Source organism: Mustela putorius, unplaced genomic scaffold (assembly GCF_011764305.1).
Source record: "Mustela putorius furo isolate JIRA1106 unplaced genomic scaffold, ASM1176430v1.1 tig00003845_pilon_pilon_pilon, whole genome shotgun sequence".
Taxonomy (NCBI): Eukaryota; Metazoa; Chordata; class Mammalia; order Carnivora; family Mustelidae; genus Mustela; species Mustela putorius.
In genome coordinates, this window is record NW_025421998.1 from 90,996,527 (window position 1) to 91,023,615 (window position 27,089).

A 27,089-nucleotide genomic window follows, 5' to 3' on the forward strand; every position below is an offset into this window, starting at 1 on the left:
CGGAGCCTGGATTCAAAGCCAGATCACCACTTGTTGCCCAAGCCCACACACCTCCTCAAATGAAGGCATCAAAGCCAGCTTTTCCAACTCCATGTGTTTTCATGTCACTGCCCTCTAAAATCTCTATCTGCCTGGTCTATGAGGCAGGGACCAAAAACAACAACAAGCTCCTAAAAATCAGAGACAATGTCCACTTAGGAGCTGATAGTAAGTCTGGGGACAGCTGATGCAAATAATGTTTCAGCCAAGACTGGGGCCTCTGAGCAACAAGAATATTGATTACGTTCTATTTTCTGGGTCTCTGCACTGAGGAACAGTGGAAAAGGGAAAGCATTTCTATATACCTGGGCATTGGCTAGGTGAGATGTAAACCCTACATTCAGTCAGATGCAAATTATCTTTATTAACAGGGCTGTGCCAGCATTAAATAACAACACTGCTCTGCACAAACATATAGCCTCCTACAAACACAGCCTCAATCTAAAATGACCATTGCAGAGGAGATGGTTATTGTCAGAGGCTCAAACTCTACAAATGAAATATGTGTGCACATGCGCGCACACACACATACACTTGGCTTAATGAAAGTTTAGTATAAAGACAAAATAATGCAGCAAGATAAAGACAAGGTATGAAACTCTGGATGGTGATTAAGCTTCTCGGACGTTCTTCCACCTTTAAGTGGGCAGGAACTGCCTTCACGAGGAGCCCAAAGGGTTACTGTTATTGACTAACACTGACAAGTCCTAGGAGAGTGGCAAAATGATGTGAGTACTTCTCAGACTTCCGCTGAATGCTGAGATCCCGCAAGATGCCATAGGTGTTCTGTGGGGAAGTAATGGACTCAGCAATCATCCCTTCCCCCGAGGGAAAATGTAGGAAATTCTGCACATCTTAGGCGTTTCTTAGAGCTTCATAACACATATTTGTATATCATAGGTGTTCAGTGTTTTCGAAACTTATTTGGTCATGAGCCTGCTTTAATGAAGGATACCCCAGATTGTTTTCTTGGGAGTTTAGTGCTCTCCAGTACATGATTTTGTTTCCAAAAAAAAAAAAAGGACTGTGCAAAAAGGGAATGATACTATTGATCCAGGGTCACCTAGGAGTTGAGAATCCTGAAGTCCTCTGGGCACTCTAACCCACCACTGTGTCTGTTGCATGAAGTGGGCAGGATCAGTGAGATACTCCCCTCAAGTGTATGCACAGCACCATGGGCCAAATAACCACACTAACGACAACAATAGCTATCACAGTAACAACGGCTAACATTCGCTGAGGGCCAGACACATGCCAGACACAGTTCACTGTGTGCACTTGGATGATCTCATGCAAATGTCCAACCATCTGGCTGGACACACGTGGAGAACCAGCACCTGCACCCATGGGAACACCCCACGCCCCTCCTCCACTCGCATCCACTGACTGGGGGTCAGGAACGGAGAATCTGTCGATGCAAATGCTTTCTCAAAACTATTTCTGTTGATGGCTTGGCTCTCCCTGAGTCATTCCGATTCATTAGCTCCTCCATATCCTAATGCAGGGAGAGACCTCTGGCAGACAGCAGCTTTGGCAGCTCCCTGGAGATGGTGTCTTTGAGGCTGGCACCCAAACAACATGAAGCTGCCTCAGCCTCCTGGGCTTTACTGCCTCCCTCGTAGTTCCCTCTGACAGCCCCCGCCCCACTCAGCCAAGCCGCCATCTAGGGGTCGAGCCCCTCAGTCTGCCACGCTGGACCCCTGGCATGCGAGGGGGCACCCAGCAGGCAGCCTGATGCATTCCAGGGCTTGAGTCCAGCATTGGTCTGGACCCGCCAGCCCCGACTGCACAGATGGGCAGAGAGGCCCAGCAGTGTGTGTTGGACCCTGCTTTGCCTACTCACCCACAGCACAGGCACACGAAAGAGCATCTGCACAGGCTGCTGTCCAGTGGAACCATATTCCAGGTCCATCTTTTTTTTTCTTCTAAGCAACAAAAAGCTGAAAGCGTTCTTCAAATAGGGCAGGGAGCTACCTCACGTGTACTCTTACAAGTTTCTTCCAAGGATCCAGTGAAGTGGGCAGCCTCCTTGTGAGTGGGTACTGTGATACAGAGGTGAGACTTCTGGTCTACCCGTAAGGAGATGTTTTCTGGAATGGGTTACTTTGATTTGCATACTCAGTTGGTCCCACCCATGACCTAGGGAGACTGTGGATATTACACACAGCAGCAAAATGACAAGGTAAAAGTTTAAGTCTCAGTGTTGGGGTTAGCAGGAGAATCCCAAACATAAAGTCTTGTTGAGAGCAAAGTCCAATGAAACTACTCATTAGCTCGTTCAGCTCCATGACCTTGAATTTTAAGTAGGGACAGGAGAAAACTAGAAAGGACATTGATGTTTGTCGACTAATTTCATCCCACTACCAATTCTGAGAGGCAGATACAATCAACACCACTTTACAGACGGACCTGGGGCTCAGAGAAGTTGGGCAGAGGCAGGATTTTGATCCAGATCTTACTTGTCTCTAGATCTGCATGGTTCTTTACTCTCCACACCCCCCCCACGCCCATATTACATGGCCTCCCTAATGCAATTCATTCATTTACTCAAGAAAATTCTCTTTGTTAAGCTTCCAGCAATATGGGAAGATACCTTAGCACGAAGGTCAGGTGGGGGTGGCCATTTTAGCTATACTTTACCCAAAAGGAAAAGACTAAAGCACAACACTTGAACAAAACGGTAACAAAAGGAAAACAGTACCCATCAGCCTACCCACAAACACAAGGTGACATAAGCCCATTTAAAAATAGAAAAGATATCTGGTAACAGCGCTCTGAAGTCTGACAGCTCCTTTTTTCTCTCACCCAACCTACACGTTCTCACTGACCTAACGTCTAACTACTCTCTTCTCCGCAGTTCTCAGTGGCGGGCGCCTCCCTGCCTGTCTGCTCACTTATCCAGAAAACCACAAATGTCTCAATGAAATCTTTAGTCAAGGCTGTTTGCAGTAGACCTCCGGGTGTATGCCCACCTGTGAGCCTTGCGGAGGAGCCACGAGGCCAGGTAAGTCACCTTACAGGACAGCCACTGCGTGTGTTTCCTGGGACTGCTCTAACCGAGGCCCACAAAGTGGGTAGCTTAAATCAACAGAAATGTATAGTCTCACAATTCTAGAGGGTTGACATCTGAAATCGAGGTACCCACAGGGTTGAGATCCTTGTAGGGGCTCAGAGGGAGAATCTGTTCCGTGCCTCCCTCTCAGTTTCTGATGACGGACAGCCTGCGGTCCTTGGTGTTCCTTGGGGTATAGCTCCCTCACTCCAGACTCTACCTCCTTCCCTATGCATCGCTGGGTGTCCTCTTCTTCCTAGAAGTCCACTTGTCACACTTGAGCAGGCACCTTAACTAAGCATCTCTGCAACAGCCCTATTTCCAAACAATGTCATAATCCAAGTACTGGGGATTAGGACTGCGGCATCTGTCGGGGGAGCACAATTCAACCCCTAACAGCCACCTTATACCAGTCCCCTTCGTTGGGTCCTGACACTCTTTATGAAAGAGAACAGGGGCCTTCTGCTCCTCTACCTGACACAGACAGTCATCTGTAGAGTCATCTTGCTCTTAACGTATTCATACCCTGTGCTGCCCGACAGAGACTCTGACGTGGTCGATCCCGGCTAGGATCAACCACTCCAGAAAATAAAATTAAAAAGAGTTGATAAGTTCACAATTCTCACCCAGCAATAAGAACCGGTGAGGCTGATCTTAGTGAAAACACTTTAAATCAGGAAATGGAGGCAAAAATCGGTGACATTTGTCCCAAGGTCACTCTGCATGGGTGGAACAGCAGGTTTTCGGACCCAGGTCCGTCTCACAAAACACATTTCCTTCCCACGTCCCAGAGAGCCCATCTCTGTCTACTCAAGTAGACGCAGGTTGTGGACCCTGACTACGGTTGTTGGGTGCATCAATGTATCAATGTAGACAAGTGTAATTTCAGTGTCAAAATAGGTCTGCACTAGTATGTGCTCTATTGACTATTAACGGAGGTGTGAATTTCTTTAGAAGCCAGTATGTGGCTGAGCGTCTTTGTGTACACTATCAACAACGCACGAGAAGGGTTTCTACCTACCACACTGTGATACTGTCATTTCCAGGTACTGGTCACTCTCCACACTCACTGTCTGCAGTTCCGGGCACAGGCACCCAGCCCACAAACACTTCCAGAATAAATGAAGAAATGTCCACCTCAACACATAGCACCAAACGGAAGTGGTCCTAGTTGGGATTTTATTTCAGTTCTTCCCCCCCATAATTGTGTTTGGGAAACAGTGATCTTTCTGCTCCAATTTCATTACTGCTGCCTCCCTATCCCTTTCTTCTCTCTAGGCCAGAAAAAGAAACAGTTACTAATTTGGGGACTGTAGCTGATTTAGGAACAACTTTAATCCCATTAAATTTCTGCTCACAGACATTCTACAGTATTAAATGTTGTCACTAGAGAAATGCAGAAGATGAAGGATTTTAAAGGTCATCTGGTTCAGCCCCAAGGCTTTGGAGTAAACCCTCCCACAAACGTCTTTGTGTCCTATGAGGCCACTGCCTTGCTTTCAATACCCTCCAATACCAGCCCCAAATATCAGTCCATAGGGCAGCAGGAAGTCCTGGATTTGCAGGACGGCTTTGGCTTTAAAGAGACTATTGCAATGTCCGTATAAGTCAGGGTGAGCGTCTCAGTGTCCCTGATGCAGTTCTGGTTTATTCTTAATGTTACGGCGCCCTTCCTGCCAGGAGCTTCTTTCACCCCTGAAATGGTCTTGCTTTAGACGACTTGTTACGTGGCCATGCTCCCTAAGCACACAGGCATTTATAACGTGCACTCCAAGTGTCAGTTCCAAAGACATGGACACGCACAGCCCCCATCTGTCCTTTTTTCCATTCTTACCTAGCACATGCCCTCTGTTGTGACCATACATGTCTGATGATCACCTCCTCCCTTGTTGAATGCTTGTTCCTGCCTCTGAGTTTCCTAATGTTCCTCTCGCTTCCTGAATGTTCTCCTGCCCCACCGCTTATGTAAATCTTACCCATCCTTCAAACTGTGCTTAAGCCCCACTGCCATGAAACTGCCTCTGTCTACCACAGCCCACACTGATTCCTCCCTTAACTTCTACCCGTGACATTTGCTTTGCTAAAATAAGGTAAGGAGGGAAAGGCACATCTTTGGTAATGGACTCACTCCTCCTCTGAACGCTCCGCTTGTACATTGCTTAGAAGCCTGCGGGTAGTACCTGGTCCTGGCAGTTTGGTCCTTATCTCAACAGGCTGGCTATCTTCAAAGGTGCCTCATTGAAAGGAATGAGATTATGATGCAGAATCCATTTGCACCTGCTTTTTTCTTACCACATGGTTGTTCAGCTATTTAGCTGCAAACAGAACATTGAAATTGGAGGCTCTCTTGGAGATTAATTTGCCTAACCTCTTACCCAAAGCCGATGTGCACTCCTCCCCCCCACACTCAGCAGCCTTGAAAAATGGCTATCCGGCTTGTTGGTAAACACATCATTTCAGCCTGTCTCTCTAGAAACCTTGATCCTTTGCTGGATAGCTCTGGTTGTTAAAGCTCTTCCTTGTAATAGAGTATTTCTCAAAGTTAAGTCTGTGGACCATCTGCACCGTAGTTATTTGAGGGGCTTGCTAAAATTGCAGATTCCCAAGTCCAGCTCCAGCATATTGAATCAGTGTTTGGAGCAAGGAGAGAAATAGTCATCTACATTGTTAACAGGTTTTCCAGGTGATATTTATGATCCATGTAAGATTCGCTGCTAGCGTCAATGGATTCTTATGGAGAATTCAGTTCTACCTTCCTAACGACAGAGAGCAAGACCCTCCCCTCTTCTTCAAGGCAGGTCTTTCAACACTGGAAGAGGTCAGTTCTCTACCTCCCTTCATTAATACTCTTCGGCAATCCAGGTTATTTCACTCTTACTCCTACTACAAAGCTCCCTACCCTGAACCAAGTGGAGCACACTCCTCCCGGTCTTTCCCTTCCTGCCAATGTCCCCCCTCCCCTGCCAAATATGATGCCCAGACTGAGAGAGAGAGCTTTGTAATGCTTTCACTACACGCTGACAATTTTCTGAAGTACAGTTGACTCCTGGACAGTGTGGGGGTTCAGGGCACCAACCTCTTGTGCAGCCAAAAATCCAAATATAACTTCTGACTCCCTAAAACTTAACTTCTATAGCCTGCCCTTGACTGGAAGCCTTACTGATAACATAAACATTCGACTAACACATATTTTGTATGCTATGCACTGTATGCTTATGATACAGTAAGTTGTAGATAATAGTTTTAAAAAATCATAAGAGACAGGGCACCTGGGTGGCTCAGTGGGTTAAAGTCTCTGCCTTCACCAGGTCATGATCCCAGGGTTCTGGGATTGAGTGCCGCACAGGGCTCTCTGCTCAGCAGGAAGCCTGCTTCCTCTTCTCTCTCTACCTGCCTGCCTCTCTGCCTACTTGTGATCTGTCTGTCAAGTAAATAAATAAAATCTTTTTTAAAAAATCATAAGAGAAAATAATTTACTATAGTTATAATACTATCCTGTATTTATCAGAAATATTTCACATATAAGTGGACCTTATGGTTCAGATCCATGTTGTTCAAGTGTCAGCTGTTTTATCAATTTACACTCTAATGAGCGGACAGTGAGAATATCCATTTTGACTTAAACTAAGCTGCAGGTATTTTAATTTTGTAAATCTTTGCTAATTTAATGGGCACATGACCTTGACTCCTTATATATAGTTGTTTTATTTTGGGTGCCTTCTAAAAATATGTTTCATATATATATTGGGATTGGTAGTTCTTTTGAGAATTGTCTGCTTCTCTCTTCTTTCTGTTTTTGTTGTTGTTGTTTTAATTTTTAACGCATTGTGTCAGTTGCGGTGGTAAGTAAATCCTTTCAATGCATTATCTCCTGTAATGTTCCAAACACTCCCCCTACTCTGTAGGTGAAGAAACTGAGCCTTCAGGAGCCTGTAATGAGAAAACACAGACCTTCTGCTTCCTCACGGATTCATCCCTTCTTTCATCAACATTGTTTTTTTTTGGAGGAGAGCTCTTCACCTTCCAAACGCTTTGTAAAGTGAGTTAACAGAGCTGAGTATTGGAGGTGAAATTTGGAGAAAGATTCAGAAGAGCACCAGGAATATTCATAATGCTGTTTTCTCCTGCTTATACTTATAACTTCCCTTATTGTTGTTTTTCTGGGTATAAAGAGAATAGTGACCAAGTTATAATCAATTGGTGGATAGCAATGTTATTTAGGAGCATAAATCTATCTGTGTATATATTTGCCAAGAGAGGTAATATGTGGCTGACCCTAAAAGACTACCAGAAAAGGGTCAAAGGGAATAATTTGGAAATGATGCAGAACTCCTAAACAGTAGCAGCAGAAATCATTCAAAAGCATATATATAAGTAAAATTGGTTTTCCTTTTTTTCATTTTATATTATCTGATGTCCCAAGACCAGTGTTTTTGCAATTAACTGAGATCCTAAAGTTAATTCATTATTTATAGCATTTCAGTCCAGAGCAGCTCTTGGTTTTTGGTTAATTCAATCAAAGTTTATGCAATTATACTTTAATTCAAAATACATATGCATAAAGTTGAAATCCTGATATTTAAATCAATTGAATTTACAAGATTAAGAGAAATGCAAACAACCAAGTACAGATCTGAGTTGGAAGCAAAATTCAAAATAATTTTATCCTACCCTCTTTTTCTAAGAAGGTAACCAGTGCCCAAAGGACAGGAGTTCTCAGTATCACACAGTGAGTGCTAATAGTGAGATTCAAATGGAGACCCTGTACAGCTGGGCCTTTCACTGATCTCTATTCCTAACTTCACTCAAGCAAACCCTGGTCCTCTCAACTCTTATGAAGGTTTCCCAAAAAAACCTATAAACCAGTCATCAGAACAGCTAATGCAATTTTTAAAGTTTTGTTCCTCCAGCTCTGCAATTCCAGCCAGACTGATCAAAGTGCTTGAAGGCTATATTCTTCTAAAAGCTTTAGCGGAAACTCAATTTCTTCTGTATTAGTCATTGATAGAAACATATTCATTTGTAATTCCAAAGCCCTGCATTTTGCTCCAAATCTTTCTTTCATGTAATAAACAAACATAATGAAAGAGAGAAAAAAAAGTGTATTAGATGCCATTTAGGAGGCCCATTTCCCCAAATATGAAGAAACTCATTTTTTCTTTCTTCTTTACTCTTCTAGGTTTCCCGTTACTCTCTTTTCAAACCAGTAATTTTGAATTACACAAAAATTTTAAGTTCACTTTCTCAACAATAAAATTTTAGTTCCTCACAACTTAATGCCTGGCAACCATGTTCTTTTCACAGAATATAAAGACAACCTTGACATTTAAGCTGATGGTTCTAAATGAGGATACAAAGCAAATTTTAAAAAGCATGGGCTCTTCGAATGTATTTGTTAACTGTCCAGTTTCTAGAACTTTATCCTTCACGCTTGATCCGAATTATAGGCATACCCTGGAGACACCGTGGGTTCCGTTCCAGACCACTGCCATAAAATATCACAATAAAAGGAGTCAAATGAATTTTTTTGCTTCCCAATGCATCGGAAAATTATTATTTACACTATTCTATTAAGTGTGCAATGCCATTACGTCAAAGAAAAAAAATGGACAGGCCTTAATTAAAAAATACTTCACCACTACAAGTGCTAACTATTACCTTGGCTCTCCGCCAGTCATAATCACCGATCACAGATGACCATAACAGACAACAATCAGAGTTGGAAATATCACGAGAATTCCCCAAATGCGGCGCAGACACAAAGTCAGCAAACGCTGTTGGAAAAAAATGGCGCAGGGGCAGGGTTGCTACAAACCTTTAATCTGTTAAACAAACAAACAAACAAACAGACAACGCCCCCCCCCCCTGCAATATCTACAAACTAAAGGACCTATGCCTGTATTTGCAGCTGGCGCCCAAGGCCAAATCCATGGGTCATCCCGTGCTCACACTCCCCCCTCTACAAGCAAGTCACCCCCTCTCACGGTTACGGTTCCTCCACACAGAGACCTCTCCCCACACACACACCCCGTCCAGAAGCAAACACTCATGCACCTTCCCCTGACACACAAATCCAAACCAACCCTGGGAGTCATTACAAAGCAGCACCTTCTACCAAAGTTGAACCTGCAGAGCCAAGCCCTGAGGCCATTAAAACCGACCCCTTGAAACCCACGTTGACTGGCCACTGTCTCACAAGGGACAGGCTCTTTCAAACCTCTCCTTGGAGATTCGGGCAAGGTGGCCTCCGTGCTGCCCGCAGACGCCACGTGGCAGCCTTCCCCGGGGCAGGTGAGGGCCCAGAGGTCCGAGGAGCACACTCACTGCAAATCTGACTTGGCAGTTCTCCTCTCCCAGGTAACACAGGTCTCCTGAGACGTTGGTCTCCAGCCACAGGTGCTCTCCGTTCACGGCATTCTCCTGGAAGGAAAAGACCCACCTGACTTCAGTTTTCTTTCCAGGTGTAAAGGGGCGAGAGCTCAAATTTAGGTTTTTGGAGGCAAGAAAGTAAGGGCACCCACAGGGTTTAAGCACTTCTCATTTTACCCCTGAAAATATGGCCAGTGCTTGTCCTATCAAAATTTTAGAAATAGAACAGGTCTTTGGTAAAATTTTGTCAAGCCATCACTAAAACAGACATGAGGCCTATGAAAGCTTTATCCATAAGCTGTGATAATCTGTGAAACATATATTAAACAAATAAAGAAAAATCCCTCAAATTGTTCAATGTAAGGTTGTATTTATGCAGGCCCAACACTGCAGATTCCATGACAATCGAGACCAAAATCCTATTAAAAGTTGCCTTTACTTAGCAAATGAGTTAAGAAGGAGGACAGTGGTACTAACGTACTTTAGAGACTGAAGATATACTTATATCAGTAATGGGTAAATTATGTTCTAAGGCAGAGGCTTCTTAAAACTTACTCTTAAGTCACTGTGTACTCAAAGCGTAATAAATTGCTACTAATTCACACTTTTCCTACTTCAGCAGGTCTTTCACCCATATAACATTAAATTTCTCCAATTGAATTTTTCCTGCTTCTGTAAATGGTCACATGTGATTGCAAACAGAGGTGCTGGGATGGGTGACATGAAACATCCATTCAGGAATGCATAACGTTTCGTCGGGGTGGGTGGGGGAGTGTAATGCTTCTTCAACAGGACGCCGAATAGGATTGCACATTCCTTCTGGCACACTACCTTAGAAACCTGAGGGATTTGTGTATCAGTTGTGTATTTTTTGCTCATTTGCTTGAAGAGGACTCTGAGCTATTAAGGAAAGCACTGGACTCAGTTAACCACAAAGAGATGAAGTTTACTGATCTTGGAGGAAAAGTGTTTTTGTTTGTATCTGGTTCATCTGTGGGGCATACCATGGATTTTTTTTCCCCATGGGAGATGTTATAGACTGAACTGTGACTCCCCCCAAGTTCATATGTTGAATGTTCATATGTTCCTCAGTATCTGAGGATTAAGCCTTTTAGAGGTAATTAGGTCATGTGGGTGGTGCCCTTATGATTGGAATTAGTGCCCTAATAAGAAAAGACATGAGAGGGATCGTTTCCTCTTTCCATACGTACACTGAGGGAAGGTCATGTGAAGACAGGGTGAGAAGGCATCGCAAGCCAGGCCATCTACAAGCCAGGAAGTGGGTTCTTACCAGGAACTAAAACTACCAGTGCCTTGATCCTGGAATTCCCAGCCTCCAGAACTGTGAGAAATAAATTCCTGTTGTTTAACCTACCCAATCTATGTATTTTGTTAAATGACTTCAATAAGGAGCTTTATAGAACAGCCAAGTAATATAGAAGTCCATCTTACACGAGTCACCTTTATAATAACTGACTCCAGAAATGTCCACATGACTGCCCTCTGAATCCCAAAGCTCAACATGAAGTAGCAGAAACATATACCGAAGAGAAACTGGAAAAAAATACAAAGTATCATCTATTTCTTAAAATAAACATATTTCTTCAGATTCTAGTACAATACCTTCCCTTCAGAGCCTGTAGGCTCAAATGATTTTCAGACAAGAATAACTAGAGGTTATAGATACTTCACCATCTGAGGAGGTTGACACCAACTCTTAGATTCTGAGTGAGAGTGAGGGCCAGGAGAAATTTCATGAGTTCGGCAGATATTCAGCGATCAGAAACAATGCACAGGGAGACTCTAAGGCAGGGGTGGGGGGCATCCTATGCATGTCTAGAGTGCTTCAAAAAACATTCCAGAAAAAGAAAGCAATGGTAATGAGAATCATGACCGTCCATGTCAAAGGGTGACTGAACATCTTTTCACCAAGACTACTTCTTCTCTATCGGTCACTTTTCCCTGTAGAAAGTCATGTTCATTTTTTTTTTCATGGAAGTCAATGGAAAATGGGGTTCACCTCACAGTCAGTCTTGCAGAAAAACAACAGAAGCAAGAGAAGAAGAGCTATAGGTTTAGACCCTAAAAGTTTTCAGGTAGGAATGGATGAAGACAGTATACATATTTATTTTTCTTGTAAATGCATACATATATACATATATATGTGAATATATATATATACACACACATACATAGACGTGTGTGTGTGTATCCTGTTTTTGTTAGGTATCCTAAAGAAATTGATCTCCACAATCTAAAACAGTCTATTACTGAGAACTTGATATCCAACTTTCATTTACAGCCATTTATAGAATGAGATCTCTTTTCATTCTGTTGTTCTTTAATTTATTCAATAAACATTTATTCCACACCACTGGTGCCAGGCACTGGGCTAGTGTGGTAATGCACGGCATAAAATCTACCAGAGAATATGAAAACTGAACCCATAATTACAGCATCAAATATTAGGGAAACCAAAAGAGCAAAGATCCTACCAACAGTTTTAGAAAGTGAAGAATAAATTGTTGCAGTGGATAAAATGGTCAAAAACCACTGATAATAAATACAAAACTGATAAACCTTGAGTCAGATGCAGGCATAGAAGGGTCATTGGGATTTGCTAACCTCATTCTTGAGTGGAGATCTGATTAGTCTTTCTAATCACATAGGGAAGAAAGAAAAAAAAGACAAGAAGCTTCCTGCCACAGTGGTTCTGACCCACTGGGTCTTAAATTTGACTACTCATTAAAATGAACTGGTAAGTTTTTAAGAATACCTGGGTACCATCCCCAGAGAGTTTACTTTAACTAATGTGGGGTGAAACCTGGACACCATGAGTTTTCAACGTTCTGAAGTGACTCATGTACAGAGAGTCTGAGACCCCATAACCAAGCAGAACCTACTCTCCCCACCTCAAGTTAATAGATTCTAGAACTTGTCTATGACTGATCTATTAAATCTGGTACTTTTCTGTCCTTGTACAGTCACCAGAGAAGAAGGTAAAAGAGGAAGAGAGAAGAGGAGACATAAGGTAGCCCAGAGAGATTTTAAGGAGAGAGACAGGAAATCATAGATAGTGAGAAGGCTCAAAGTTAACAAGATAGATCCAGGGGATAAGAAAAAGTCTTCAATGCACAAGCCTTTAAAGAAACAACATAATAAATGAGAATGTTTATATACTTACTAGTAATCTTACATTAGGAATGTACCTAAGGAAATAATCCTAATGGAAGAAAAACCATTTACATCAAGAAGTTTATTTCTACTGTGTATAATCAAAAATTGGAAACATCACAAATGCCCTGTGGAGAAGAATGTTTGGTAGAATAATACATGAAACAGAGCATTATAAAGTCATCAAGAAGTGACAATTATGAAGTCTGGCCATATGGAAAACTACATAATGTAAAGTCAAATAAGAATAAATTTCAAAATGACCTGTATATTACAAATCACAACTCTGAATATAAATAAGAGCTGAAAAAACTGTATTTGTAGCTTGATTTCTGGATCCACACATCCCTGTTAGTTATTTCTACTTGTTCTCCTTTCCTGGAAAAGTTCAAGAATGAGTTTTCTTTATTTGCTGCCCCACTTCCTTTCCACCGCATTGTTTCTCGAACCCAGCTCATCAGGCTTGCTTCCTTCTCTTTCCAATGTAACTATTTTTGTGAAGATCAGCAGTGACTTTACATGGCTCAGTCCAATAGCCACTTCTCAGTCTTTATCGTAATCAACAGCTTTTGATACAGTGATCATTCCCTTCTTTTAGGGACACCTGCTTCCTAGAAATACTATACTCCATTTTTTTTTTTAATTGCACCTCAATGGCCACTCCATCACAATCTTCTTTTCTGGACCTTTCCTGTAATCCCAAACTCTAAACAGTAGAGTTTTCCGCAGCTCATTCCGAGATCTTCACTCTTCCCCAGCCACCTCCAGTCGTAGGTTATTTGCTTTTAGTTCTCGTGACTTTAGATTCCATCAATTGTCATCTCCCAAATTATTCATACAGTACAAACCTCCTCTTAGAACTTCACACTCCTTAAAACAAAACAAAAAAACTGCCCTCTCAATATCTCTACTTGAAACCAACAGGCATCTCAAAATTTTAGCCTCAAAACTCAGTCTGTGGTATACTCCTTAAATCTACTCTTACTTCAAATGCTATTTCCATTCTTAGAGCTGCAAATATTTTCTAAAAACTTTGGGGTCGTTTTAGATCTCCCTTTCCCACTCCTGTCCATCTACTAATGTTACTGACTCCAGTTTCAAAATGGGCATGAAACTCAATTACTTACCACTTCAACCACCACCACCTGATCCTCCATAATCTTTGTCTTGGAATGCCCTCATACCCCCTAACTGGTTTCCCTGCATCGGTCTTGCCTCCCCATGGTCTATTCTTCACAGAGCAATGAAAGTAATTGCTTTAAAATGTAAATTTGACCAAGCCACTGATAGGCTCGAAATCCCTCAAAGGCTATCCATGAACTTGGAAGAATGCAAAGCTTTTACTATCTAGTCCCTGGGTGCCTCCCTTACTTCCTATCTCTCTGTAACCTTATTTCCTGTCCTGGTTACCTCATCTTCTATAATACTCTGTCTGAGTCAATGACTTGCAGTCACGAGGCTCCTTGCTATTTATTTCCTCAAGCTGGCTAAAGAAGCTTCACATCAGGTCCTTTGAATTGGCTGTTCCCTTGACTTATAATTGCTTACACAAGATAACTACATTGTGCCTCCCTCTTTTTTTTTTTTTTTAAAGGTCTCTGTTCAAATGTCCCTATATCAAAGGCTGTTCACTGCATATGCTGCCTAGTCTATCCAAATTGTTTACTCCTCCATTCTGATTCTATGTGGTTAATTTCTATTCACTTACTGGTCATCAGATCCAGTGTTACTCCTTCCAAGAAGCCATCACTCGCTCCAAAGTCTAAGTGAAGTTATTTGTTAGTTTCTCTCATAAAAGTATGTTCCCTTCCAATAACCTTTCTCCATTGGTAATTATCCATTCATTGGAATGATCCTTTGATTAATGTTTCCTTATATATGAGATTCTAAGCTCCATGAGAACACTGAATGTCCAGAGCTTCACTTAATGCCTGGAAAATAATGACAAATAAATTTTGGGACTTGAAAAGATGAAAGACTAAGAATCAATGAATAAATGAATCCATGCACATTTTTATTATATGCAACTCCAAGTGGGTAGAAAGGCATAATTATTTTTATCTGTCCATTAGTCTAGAGTCATAAACTGTGAGAAGTAAACATGGTGCCTAATAAGAAACAGGACAGTCTTCTAAAATCACAAACAGAAGAAACGCCTTTTTAAAAAAAAGTCATGCAAAAAAAAAAAGAGATGGAGCATACCTCTTACTAGACTACATTTTTCCCATGGCTCATCCTTTTCCTGCACATCTGTCTTATCTGATACCTAATAAAATACACTTATAGTAACACTACCCAAAAGAGAAATCTGGACTTTGCCCTCAGCTCCGCAAAGGTCATCTAAGTGCTGGGAATGTCCTGCCTGATAAGAGTATATGTTTACCTTGGGGCCTTGAGCCATGCCAGATAGTCTAAGACAACTATGACTTATGGTGGGGCTTAGAGCCATGTATCAGCTCAGCCTCCAGAAGGGCTAGAGATTAAGTTCAGCCATGCAGGAAATCAACCAGGTCTACATGACCAAGCCACAACTAATACACTAGACACCAAGGTTCAGATCGATTGGCAATATGCCACACATGCTGTCACACAAAGTTGCTAGGTGAGGTTAGCACTGTCCGCAAATCCACTGGGAGAGAATAACGGAAAGCTCAACCTGGGAAACTCTCCTGGACTCTGTACCATGTACCTCTCCCCTTGGGTAGATTTGAATTTGTATCCTTTCATTGCAATAGGCCACAAATGTGTATATAATAGCTTTCAGTAAATTCTATGAGTCCTTCTAGTGACTCCTCAAACATTTTGAGTATGATCCTGGGGATGCCCAAACCTTCAACTGATGTCAGAAGTGAAGATGGTCTGGGGGAATCCTGAATTCTGCATAAGGGTATCCAGCTGGCGTTGCATTCACACAAAAAGAGAACAGACAAATGAACCACTGTGGTTTTCTTACATTTCTGATTCATCCTTCTCTAGCTCAATATTAATAAACTATGAGATAGACTTTTCACATACCAGCTATATGATCTTGGGCCTCTCTCACTTCCCTAAACTGTATTTTACTCACCACTAAATTGCAGAAATAAGTGTACTTTACTCACAAGATCACAGCGATACTTAAATGTGAAAAATGCATAATGTCCAATGCCTTGCACACAATTAGAATAGGTGTTCAATGTAGTTTCTACTATTGTTATTGTGGTTACATTTGTGAAACTGAATAAAGGACGCCTCGTTTAAAATGGAGTCAGGAGATCAGATGGGGGAGCTGTCACACTCTACGACTCATCATTAATTGCAGACCGCCAACAGGAAGAGACTTACTTTGCATTCCCAATACGAAGAAGACTATTTTGCTCCTTCAGCAAGAGGAAAGGAATTTCTCCTTGATGCCCAACAAGCTCAGCCAATAAGAAAATACCTCAGCCAATGAGAAACCATCACCTCCCTGAACTCACGCTTTCCTCCAGTGGACTTCCATTTAAAGCAGCCTCTCCCACACTCTTCCTTTTCTCTATAATGTTTCTTTCCTTTGATCTCCAGATCAAAGGTAGTGTCATAGCTTGCATGTCCCGAACTATAATTCCTCGGCTAATCCCAAATAATCCCACTTTGCTGGTAAAATAACTGGCAGTTTTACTTTTAAGGTGGACACTCTCCAGTTTTCCTTCCCTTCTAACCCATAGATGTTGGTATTATCTAAGTTTTTTCCCTTGGTCTTTGTACCAAGATTACTAACCTTTCACCCAAATTAATTTTTCTTCTTCCTGGACATACAGCTAGACCTTATTACCCAGCCTTCCTTGCAACTAGGTATGGCCGTGTGACCAAGATCTAACCAATGGAACATAAGCATGAGTGACATGTATGGTTTTCAGACTTGGCCCATCAAAACCTCCCACATGCTTTCCTCCATGCTCTTTTCCCACACTGGATACTTGAAAAGCCAACCTTGGGGATGATTTCAGAAGCCATCTGGTGAAGATCTAAGAGCAACTGTCTGGGGCATTGAAAAACTATGTGAAATAGAGCCCACCTCCCACTCAGCCTACCGGAAACAGTCCTTATCCATTACATGAGGGAGAAATATACTTCTCTTCCACAGTGATTGTATGTTTGAGTATCCTATTTATTGCAGCCTAGACTACACCAACTAACACAGACCTTATATTTTTGTATGGATTTCCTTTCATTATCTACATCCAGCCCCAAGTTACTTATCATATACTGAAGAACACATCTAACCTGAGTGCTGGTTTCTTCTGCTCTGAACTCTAATTCTGACTTTCTCTCTATTTTATAATGTTGCAAAATTAATTCCTTTAGAACATAACAACAGTTTTGCCTCTCTCTTGCTCAGGATGCTTAAATGATGTTCTATTATTTATAAAATGAAATCCAAATTTAATCTCACACACTAGACCTTCCACGGACACCAATTTGTCCATCCACAACCTTCCTTGTATTCACCTTTGCACATTTTCTTCCTTCATCACTCTTCTCTAAATATAGCCATAGCCTCCCTTTTTTGTGCCGTGCTTTTTGTTTATTCCATTCTCCCCACCCAGGAATCTCTTTCTCCTCTACAAATCAACCTTGAAATACCATCTCAAACAATATACAACTCAGAGTATCCATCTGTGCCAGACCAAAAAAAAAAAAAAAAAAAAAAAAAGTTCTCCCATTTCTAAATGAAGATAACATTTCTTCTGTATCTGTCAGTACTGAGACAAGTCTTTATAGATATACATATGTTTATATAGCTGGATCTATACAAAGATGGATCTATCCATCTAGGTATAGATTTATAGATACAGATATGATTCCTTGCTCTCCAGTTCTACTGAAGTCCTAGTAATGGTTATAGTTAAAAGGATAGGTGTGTGTATTGGTGGGAGGGGTTTATAGACTTCAAATAACACAGAATGCACTGACACTAGAGGCAAATCATTTACACAAAAGGAAGATACTTGCTTATATAAATGTTTTGAAACAGGAGGGAAGTTATAAAGATGTATCTCATGTAAATGTTCTTACAAATTTGGAAAGGAAAAGAACTCTGAACTGTCTCTCCCTCAAAATCTTCATGATAATAGTAGGTAGAATTTGTCTAGGATAGTTTAACAAGGATAGTTTAGCCAAGAAGCATGTGGCTATTGAGAACTTGAAATGTGGTTCCCACTAATTGAGATGTCCTGTCACTGTGAAATTCACAGCCGACTTTGAATACTCAGTGGGGGGGGGGGGGAAGAATGCACACCTCCTCATTGATAGTTTTTATACTGATTACATATTGAGATGGTAATTTTTTTTATATATTTGGTTGAACAAAACATGGTACTAAAATTAAAATTACATATTTATTTTTACTTTTCTCAAAGTGGCTATTAGAAAATTTAGAATTATTTTATGGCTCACATCTATTTCTTATTGGGCAATATTAGCTCAATCACTTGCTTAGGGACAGAAGCTTAGCCCCATGACCTGTGAAACTGTGGGATTCTACGATCTCTCCCAACAACCAGTGTGACTTAAAATTATTACAATTTGGTGAACTAAAAGACTATAAGGGTGCACAAATCATGCTAGATCTGCCCCCACTATTAACACAGCAGACCAGTGCCAGGACATTCACTGATTTATAGCTGGTTAGCTCCTCCTGACCTCTCGGCCATCAGATGCCTTGATCAACCCGACTTAACAGTTTTTGAAATGGGAATGGGAGTGGGGAAAGGTTGAGGTGAGAGTCACAATCGGGGACAACACCCAGACCCGAAGGTCAAGAGCTTAGACCTGAAGGCACAGGTTTGCTAGGACCTGCCCCCTGACAGAAGACTGAAATGAGAACATGCTTCCGCACGCAACCATACACACCTGCCTCCTCCTGGCACTTCATTCAACGTTTCTAAAGATAAGACGACCTAGTTTCCTAACCCAGTTTAAACCAATCCCGCGTGAAGACTGTCCGCGTAATCTTGTCCCTGAACCAAGTGGTAGGGTGGTGTGTAACTGTGTTATGTTTCTACATACCTAGGAGAAAGCACTTCTTTTCTTAGCATTGTCAACTAGAGAAAAGAAAATATGGTCTGGATTTAAAATCCAGCTTTGTTTGTGTTGAACTTATTTTCCATAGCCCTCGGGATTGGCGGAAATTTTCCAAGGAGAGAGGAAAAAAATGAACTGAAATTAAAATTGACGTTAAAACCAACATGCCCTTTAAGAAAGATCTGGATGGCTTTCCCACCACTGCTTTGAAAGTTGTTTTAGGCAGTGTAAGGGGCAAAAACAAATTATAAAACAGTGGAGACAGAGTGAGACCCACCTCCTTGCCCCTGCTATCATATTAAAAAGAGAGAAGAAATCTCTAAGTACAAATTAAGTCTCCACCATAGAATCAGGCCTGCTACATTTAAGAGAAGACACACATTATCTGTACAACAGACATACTTCTGAAGGAGCTAACTCACTCTAAACCGGAAACCTGGATTCCAGCCCAGGAGATGGGAATTTTTTTTTTCCCTTTTTGAGTATTACTCCTTTTCTGGCAACTTAGCCTGTTTTCCCCAAAACTGGCTTGCCCAGCATGCATGACTTGGTGTCCATGGGAGCAGCTCCTGCAGGTTGTCACCATGAAGGTGAATAGGGGAAGAGTGGGGAGGGAGAGGGCAGCCCGCGGCTGCGCTCTAAGACTTACACAATGCTTCATACTAGGAAAGAGAGGTTAAAAGAGTTACCTGGGATTCAAAGAGCAGAAACCCATTTATTTTCCAAAGGCAGCTTTGGACTCTCTGTCTACCAATCCTTTCAGGAATTGGAGATTACCTGAGGCTGGTCAACTCCCAGTGAAATATCCCCTTCTCACTTGATTGAACAGAAAGCTGCACTCAATTTGTCCCCCGACATCTGCAGCCAGAGAGCAGGTAGGCCTGTGATGCTGTGCTCTCCATCGTGAAGAAGAAAAACCAAGCAGAAAACACTGTCCCTCCCTTCAAGGAGCCTGAAATCCAGCTGAGGACATAGAATAAGAGAACAACTAAAAACCGCTAATTTGGTTCTAAGGTTTATAAGACTGTGAACCATGGGGAGAGGTACTGTGAGGAAATAAAGCAAAAATGGGTAAGATAAACAGGACTGGTTCAGTTGAAAAGATGGACATGACCCGGCACAGAGCAAGGGAGGAAATGTCTATAGGACACAGCAATTGCCACTTGTGTCTACTATTGTCACTAGAAGCCTCAGGTGCCACGGTAAAGACTGATCAGGCCACTCTTTGGACATCAACATTGAGGGTTCCATCCGGGATGTACATGGAGGGACAGGCATTTGCTCAGGACACAGGAGGGACTGTTCTTGACGAGTCACCAAGAAAATGAGATCAAGGAAGACGGAGAATCTGATAAGTCATAATAACTATTTGAGTAAATCACAGCAAGAGAGAAGTTCCAGGACTTTGAGGAACAGCTAAAAATAAGAGAGAGATAATACACATCACTAAGTAGGGAAATGAGAATATGACGATGAGAATATGAATACTTTAAGGGCATTATTAAGTCTGCGTACCCAACACGTCAAACCGACTCCTACTCTAGTATACACCTGGCCCAAGGACACAGGTGCCGAGTCTAGGCTCACCAAATCAGTACCCTTCGGTGTCCCAGCACCCCCACTAGCCAGCTGCTTCCCCAAGGTCCTTTGCACAAAGATACTTAGGAAATGTTGCGCCCCTTTCTGAAGACTTTTGCATGAAGTCAAAACAGGATTGCTTTGGGATTCTACAATAATCAGAAATGTAGGGACTAAGCTTTTAATCCCAGCGTTTAATTCTACCCTGATTCGTCTTACAACTTCACATGCACCATGAAGAGCCTCTGTATCTGTTTTTTTTCACTGCTGAAATGCAGGGTGGGGGGTGACATAAGTCAGCGGGTGAGAGTCCTAGAGGCCTTTGAAATGACCCTCCACCCCCCCAAACCCTCCCTCTCAACTGGGAGACACATAAAAAGCTCCAAACCAAGATCAGTAAATAGTAAGTGTGAATAAATGAAGAGTGATCATTTCAATGCGTTGAGTCCAGGAGAGTGGGCTGGTGGAGGGGGAGAGGCAGTCCTGCTGTTCTTCCACAGGGGGCCGGGCGGGGCGGTGGGATGAGGGAATGGCAGAGGCTGGTCAAGCCAGTGGTCAAGCTGGTAAGCCAGGGGCTTACCCTTGAAGCAGAACACAGAAAACCCTGGTTCAGCAGCTTGTACAGACCAACAAACTAAGGTGACATAAATGAAAATGGCGAAAAGCCCATTTGTTAGGAAAAGCCAAAAATTTTGAAGCAAGGGTAAGTCTGGGGCGGGGTGCGGGGGGTGCTCTAAAATGTTTTTAGCCATCTGCTTCTTCCTCTCTTCTGAGAACACTGTTTTACATGGTCCTAATAAGGAACTGTAGTGTTGGTCACTGTTTGGCTTTGGTTCACTAACAGCAGTATCAGCCCACAGTTAATTTTTCTTTTCAGAGTCATATCTTTATAGTTCCTTGCACGTCAGATCTTCAAATATGCCCTCAGATGGACCGTCTTCAGAGGAGGCTCTCAGTGTTCCCTCCATTGTGAAACGTCCCCACAGCGCTTCCTGACATGCCATCATTTCCCTGGGGCGCCGCGACAGGGCTCCCACAATCAAAGGAGAGGGAGGAAGAAAGAACTTAGTCCTCACTTGTTCTCCCCCTGCTATGTAGTACAGCCTTCCACCACCAGCCCAAAATACCATTCTGATGAAATATTAGAGTGCCTACATCTCTACAGGAATCAGAAAATAATACCTTCTTGCCAAGCTTTGGCTGAAACAGGACACTTCTTTTTAAGAGCCATTTCTGATAACTGTTTCCACCATCAAACAGTGGTGGATCGTCCTTCCTGGAGCTCTGTGACTCGGGGACCCTCCATTCCAGGGGTCGACACCTATGTTCTTGCTGTTGACTTCTTGTCTCCAACTGCTTCCCAAGCTCCTTCAAGGCAGAAACCCCATCTTCCTCCCCTCAGGATCCCAAGGAACCAAGGCAGGCTCTAGCACAAAGCAGGGACTCAAATGTGGGATGGATTAGTGAATTCATCCCTAATTTTCTTTCTGATTAAATAAATCGGCAGGCTGCGCTGTTTACAAAGACCTTTGACACTTACTGCCACATTTGACTCTAATAACAACGAGGAAGTCCCTCTTAGGGAGGGGCCACAGTTGTCCCTATCGATGAGGACACTCAGACTGAAAGAAATCAAGGGACTTGACTAATATCACACAAGGAACAAAAGGATTTAATGACTTTTTCTATGTCAACGATTTAAATTCTCCCTCATCGGGGCGCCTGGGTGGCTCAGTGGGTTAAGCCACTGCCTTCGGCTCAGGTCATGATCTCAGGGTCCTGGGATCGAGTCCCGCATCGGGCTCTCTGCTCAGCAGGGAGCCTGCTTCCCTATCTCTCTCTGCCTGCCTCTCTGACTACTTGTGATTTCTCTCTGTCAAATAAATAAACAAAATCTTTTTTAAAAATAAATAAATAAATAAATTCTCCCTCATTAGGGTCCTACTACTTTAGGTCAGAGGACTGTTTTGGCATCACAAACATTAAATTCGCCAGTTTGGGTCCCTGAGTTGCATCATTCTCATCACTGGACCCCAAATGTCTCTCTTTGATCTTATTTATCTGCTTGTTTATACATTTAATTCTTTTTAATTACATAAACACTGGCGTGGATAGATTCTACTTTCCGTTACGGTTTAAGAGTTCATCAAGGAACAGTCCTGGAATCAAGCGGAAGGCCAAGAAGGGAGCTCTTTCTTCCTGAGCACCAGTGCAGCACGTGCGGGGCCTACCACAGCACTCTCAAGCCTCTCATCGAGGAAGAAGCTGCATCCCAGCTAAGCCCAGTCTTCTGCCAGGTGCTTCATGAAGGTAGGCAGCATACCATGGCATGGGTCCGGAATGTCAAGTAAGAATGTCACTAAGTGTGTGCTTGGGAGAGGGGAAGAATTGTTTTACTATAAAAGGACATTAAGTCATGACTTATGGGCTAAAAAAATATTTTAATTAAAAAAAAGAAAAAAAAAACCCTCTTTTCCCACCCTGCTTTCTCTTTCATGCGGGAGACCATGGATTATCCCCACTATTCAGCTCAACTACCAATGCTGAACCAGAACCACCCTCCGGACCAGAGCGGAGAATTATAGGGAAGCCCTCCTCTACCTTCGTGCTGCTCCCTAAGTTCCTTCCCCCAGGAAGGGACAAAGTCCTTCAGTCCACAGTGATTGATGCCTTTGACCAAGAACCTGACTTGGTTCTTGGACCAAGAGCCTTGGACCAAGACCCTCATAAATGGATTCTGATTAATTTAAGAAGTTCAGAATGCAATCTTCAGTTCAAGTTTCTGTGGATGTCATTTGGTTAAAATTGGTGACGATACCCAACCCACTGATGCCAGACCCATCTACCGTTGTATTGGAGACAGAAATATATCAGATGAGAGGGCACGAAGTCCCTAAAATGTAAAATGAAATTATTTCCTGTCAGGGAAAAACAAACAAACAAACAAACAAACAAGCTTCTAAAAGGAAAAGAAAGCAGTCTGAGCTGAGGAGACTAAGCTTAGATGACACAAAGTTGCTAAGGGTAGGCTCTACTCATCGTCAAGTGGGCAAGAACAATAAAGCATGTGCCCAGAGCTACTTCCGATCTCACAGCTGCAAACCCAGGCAGCAGTGCCTCCAGTGATTCATGGCATTTTTATTTTAGTCTGAAACACATCCCATTTCATACACAGGAGCTATGTTCCTGGAGGTTTGAGAAAGGAACTATGGCTTAGGCGTCTGAAGATGGGTCAGTGAGCAAAATTGGAAATGAGGAAGTCTTGCGCTGTAGCCACAGGGATCCTGACAATGAGAGACACACATGCAAGTGAATGACGTTGAAATGAAGAAGCCAACACCTACGCTCCAGTCCAGAGTCGCTCTGGGCTCCTTCGCCGGGCCGTTTGCCACGGGGAGGCTGAGGGCATGTGCGGGAACCAGGTGCTGTAGGCCTGCCCGGGAGATGGCTTTCCTGCAGCCAGAAGGAAAACAAAAGAAAACAAACAAACAAACAAACAAAAAAAACACACAAAGAAAAACCAACATCAGAAGGTCATACATACTAAAAAATTTCCCCAGGGTAAAAACAACACCTGTGTTAGTCTTCCGCATGCAAAACCCTTTGCAAATGTATTAGAATCTATGCCTCTGAAGTACATGACCAAGGCAGGGCGTGGGGAGGCACAGGTCTCAAAAGACAGGGAGGTTGAGGGGACCCCTTTGGGGGTAGCACTGCTTCAGAGATAGAAATTAAAATATAAGCCCCTATTCAGGGTACAGGGCAGAACGCAGGTCTGTTTACCAAAAAGAAAAAAAAGAAAGACTGAGGGCCCGGGTGGTCATAATACTTGGACAATTTTAAAGCTGTCGGAGGCTAAAGGCAAGAAAAGTGGGCTGGTGGGGTCCTCTGTGGAAATCCCTCCATCTCCCCGCAAAGTGCTCTCCAAGCGGGCGCAGCACCAGTCTTGCTCCTGCCAAGAACGTCCCCCCTCCTCCCTACAGAGGACTCCCGCAGAAAGTTTGAAGTTCCAAATGGGAAAAGACTGATTGGTAGCGGCCAAGACAAGGCCCATGCAGAGAGGCCGCGATCTTACCGAGGCCCACAGAAAGAGAGAACCAGAACGTGGGGCTTCGATTCGGTTTGGCACCTGGAATACAACAGAACGCAGGTCAGAAAGAGGGGGGAATGAATCGGAGAGGTTGAGAAAGTCAGCCCTGACCTTGGTCTGCAAAGATAAGAAATGAGAGGAGTTGCTTCAGCAGGCAAATACGACGAGGACAGGGTGAAGGGACAGGAAGGGAGAGGAGAGCCTGGTGGACAGAGTAAGAACGGCAAGATCAGGAAGAAAGTAGGGAGATCTTGTGATGCCGTCATTCATCGTGTTAAGTTCAATCGCTGCATCGCTCCATGAAAAATGCCAGACGGGGGTCTCAAGCTTCAACATCAATGGTGATTCATGAATTAACTAGGGGCTCCCTGGAAAGGAGAGGGGTTTTCCAACTCTACAGGGATGTCCATGTGTGCTTTGAGAATCATGTGAACCAGAATCAGGTGGGTCTTGTGACCCTGTGGATGAGCCCTGTGTAGGTCTGAGGCCGAGGCACAGAAATCTGCATTGACGCATGCCTCCTTCTATGAGCTAAAGTTTTCAAGCCGCTCCATGAGTGTATGGAAAGACTTTAAAGAGGCTAGGAGATGGAGAATCTCCCATATGCACCCTCAGGAAAGTGAAATCTAAGAACTTAGAGATGGATTTCAGGTTAATGCCTAATTTGCAGATAACTGGAAAACTCTCTCTCAACCAATGAACATCCACCGAGATTGTCTCCCCATCCTCAAGCCACTGAACCTGCTGCTTGGACTCAGGCTAGATACCCTGCTCTTTGCACTCCTGGCCATAAAAACAGCCCACCCCAAATTGTTAACGAACTTTCCCACGGTTTGCTACAGGTTTTGTGTCCTGAACAGCAACTCCCATGCTATTCTCGAATAAAGCCAATTTCCAGTAATTCAAGCTTGCCTTAGTTTCCTCTTTATTTGGGTTGGCAAGAGCAAACACGTTTGGGCAAGCGGGGAGCCCTAACTTACCCAGGCCCATCAAAGCAGGGGAGCCCCAAAGGAAAGCATCAGCAACCTCATTATGCACTTTATCCCCATTAGTTCTCAGCACCCTATCTCAGAGGATGCGAATGCTGCAGTGGAATCTGCCGTCTCGGACACAGGACCTGCAGACAAACAGGGTTCCCAGGGAGGCCCAGATCCTCAGATTTCTTCAGGCATCTCACTATACAGAGGAACAAGGCTGCGGACAGGTAGACGGGGGCAAAAGGAAGGCGGCAACAGCCAGATGTACAGCGAATCCCATCATGACTGAGCCCGGGAAAGGAAAGGAACTTGCTGGGGAAAGCGGGAGGCCTGACAGCAGAATGTAAAAGCTCCCTTAGAATCTAAAGTTTGCAGGTGGTCTCTCTGTTCTGTTCCCTGATCTCTGCAAACTCCACCCAGAAATGGAATTTGTAATTGACCAAGATCAACAGTAGCCTCAAAACCCACAGAAAGGTTGGGTAGAAACCAAAAAAGAATCCAAGATCGTGCAGCCACTGATCAATGGCCAAGTGTGTCTAAGAGCTCAGCAAGTGCCCCGCCCCTTTCTCCCCCTCTCTCATATTCCCACACGGGAAGTCTTAGAAATAACGTCAAGGTCTTTAGTAGTTGAAAGTGATCCCATCAAACTTGCCAGTAGCCTACTTTCCGAAGCTCCCACTGGGTGACACACAATGTACTTGCTTTATGTAATTCCCCAAAGAGTCGTTACAAGTGTGTAGACCTTTAATGAAGACATCCTGCTGACACAATCCTCGCTTTCCTCAAGGCAAATAATTAACAACATCCAGTTTGGCCCCTTCACCAACACTGACTCTTTTGGGTTCCCAGAGCCAATTCCAAAGTTGGAAGGTTCCCTCAACATCAAGCAATTCTCAGACACCAGCAGGGTGTCCCAGAATTCAACTTAATTCTGACACTCTCTATGCAGAGCTAACATGGGATTCCACAGGTCTAGGGTTCAGTCCTACAGGACCTCTCCCCACCCCCACTTCAGATCCCAGTCACAAGCCCCAGGCTGTTACCTGGGCTTCTGGTCCACCAGCTCCAGATGGGAGGTTCCAATGACCTCCTCCTTAGGTTTGATTCATTTGTTAAAGTGGCTCACCAAACTGACAGGAACACTTACTTAACGTTTATCCATTTCCTAAAGCAGAGGATGAAGGATAGGAATCCACAGTCAGCTGAAGGGATACAGAGGGTGACGTATGGGGAAGGGGTGTGGGGCTTCCATCCCCTCTCCAGGGGCCTCCCTCTTCCAGAACCTCCACCTGCTCACTGAAAGTCTCTGAACTCCACTCTTCTGGGGTTTTAGGGAGGCTTTATTATATATGCAAGAATGCTTAAATCATTGGCCATTGGCTACTGATGTTCTGAACCTTCAGCCTCTTTCTCCCCCCCCACCCCCCCACCCCCACCCCCGAGGGAAAGGGGATTGGGACAGAAAGTTCCAACCCTCCCATCACAAAATTAGTCCTCAGGGAAAATAGCCCCCACACTTGGGTGGGGTACAAAGCCACCTTCATTAACATAATGAAAAACTCTTTCGCCCTTATCACAGGCTTCAGGAGTTGTGAGCAGAGGTCTGTGGATGAAGACCAAGTAAGTATGAGAAATATATTTTGGTCATTTGGACGACCAGATATATATTGCTTATAAATCACAATGTTGCAGGCCTTCACCCAAAGTATGTTCCGTTCCACTGAGCAATAAGGAAAGAACACTGGAAGATTCTTATATGGTGCTC

General features: G+C 43.3%; 1 protein-coding gene across 5 annotated transcripts in view; it reads right to left on the reverse strand.

The window, feature by feature from the left end:
* The window catches only part of DGKI (diacylglycerol kinase iota), a 442,305-nt gene that overhangs the window by 266,223 nt on the left and 148,993 nt on the right, over positions 1-27,089 (reverse strand). For all 5 annotated transcript variants that reach the window (XM_045063016.1, XM_045063015.1, XM_045063018.1 and 2 more), the window contains exons 2-3: positions 23,602-23,710; positions 9,416-9,511 (exon numbers count right to left, since the gene is read on the reverse strand). In XM_045063016.1, the coding sequence (XP_044918951.1) occupies positions 9,416-9,511; positions 23,602-23,710 (205 nt within the window). The remainder of the gene's footprint in view (positions 1-9,415; positions 9,512-23,601; positions 23,711-27,089) is intronic.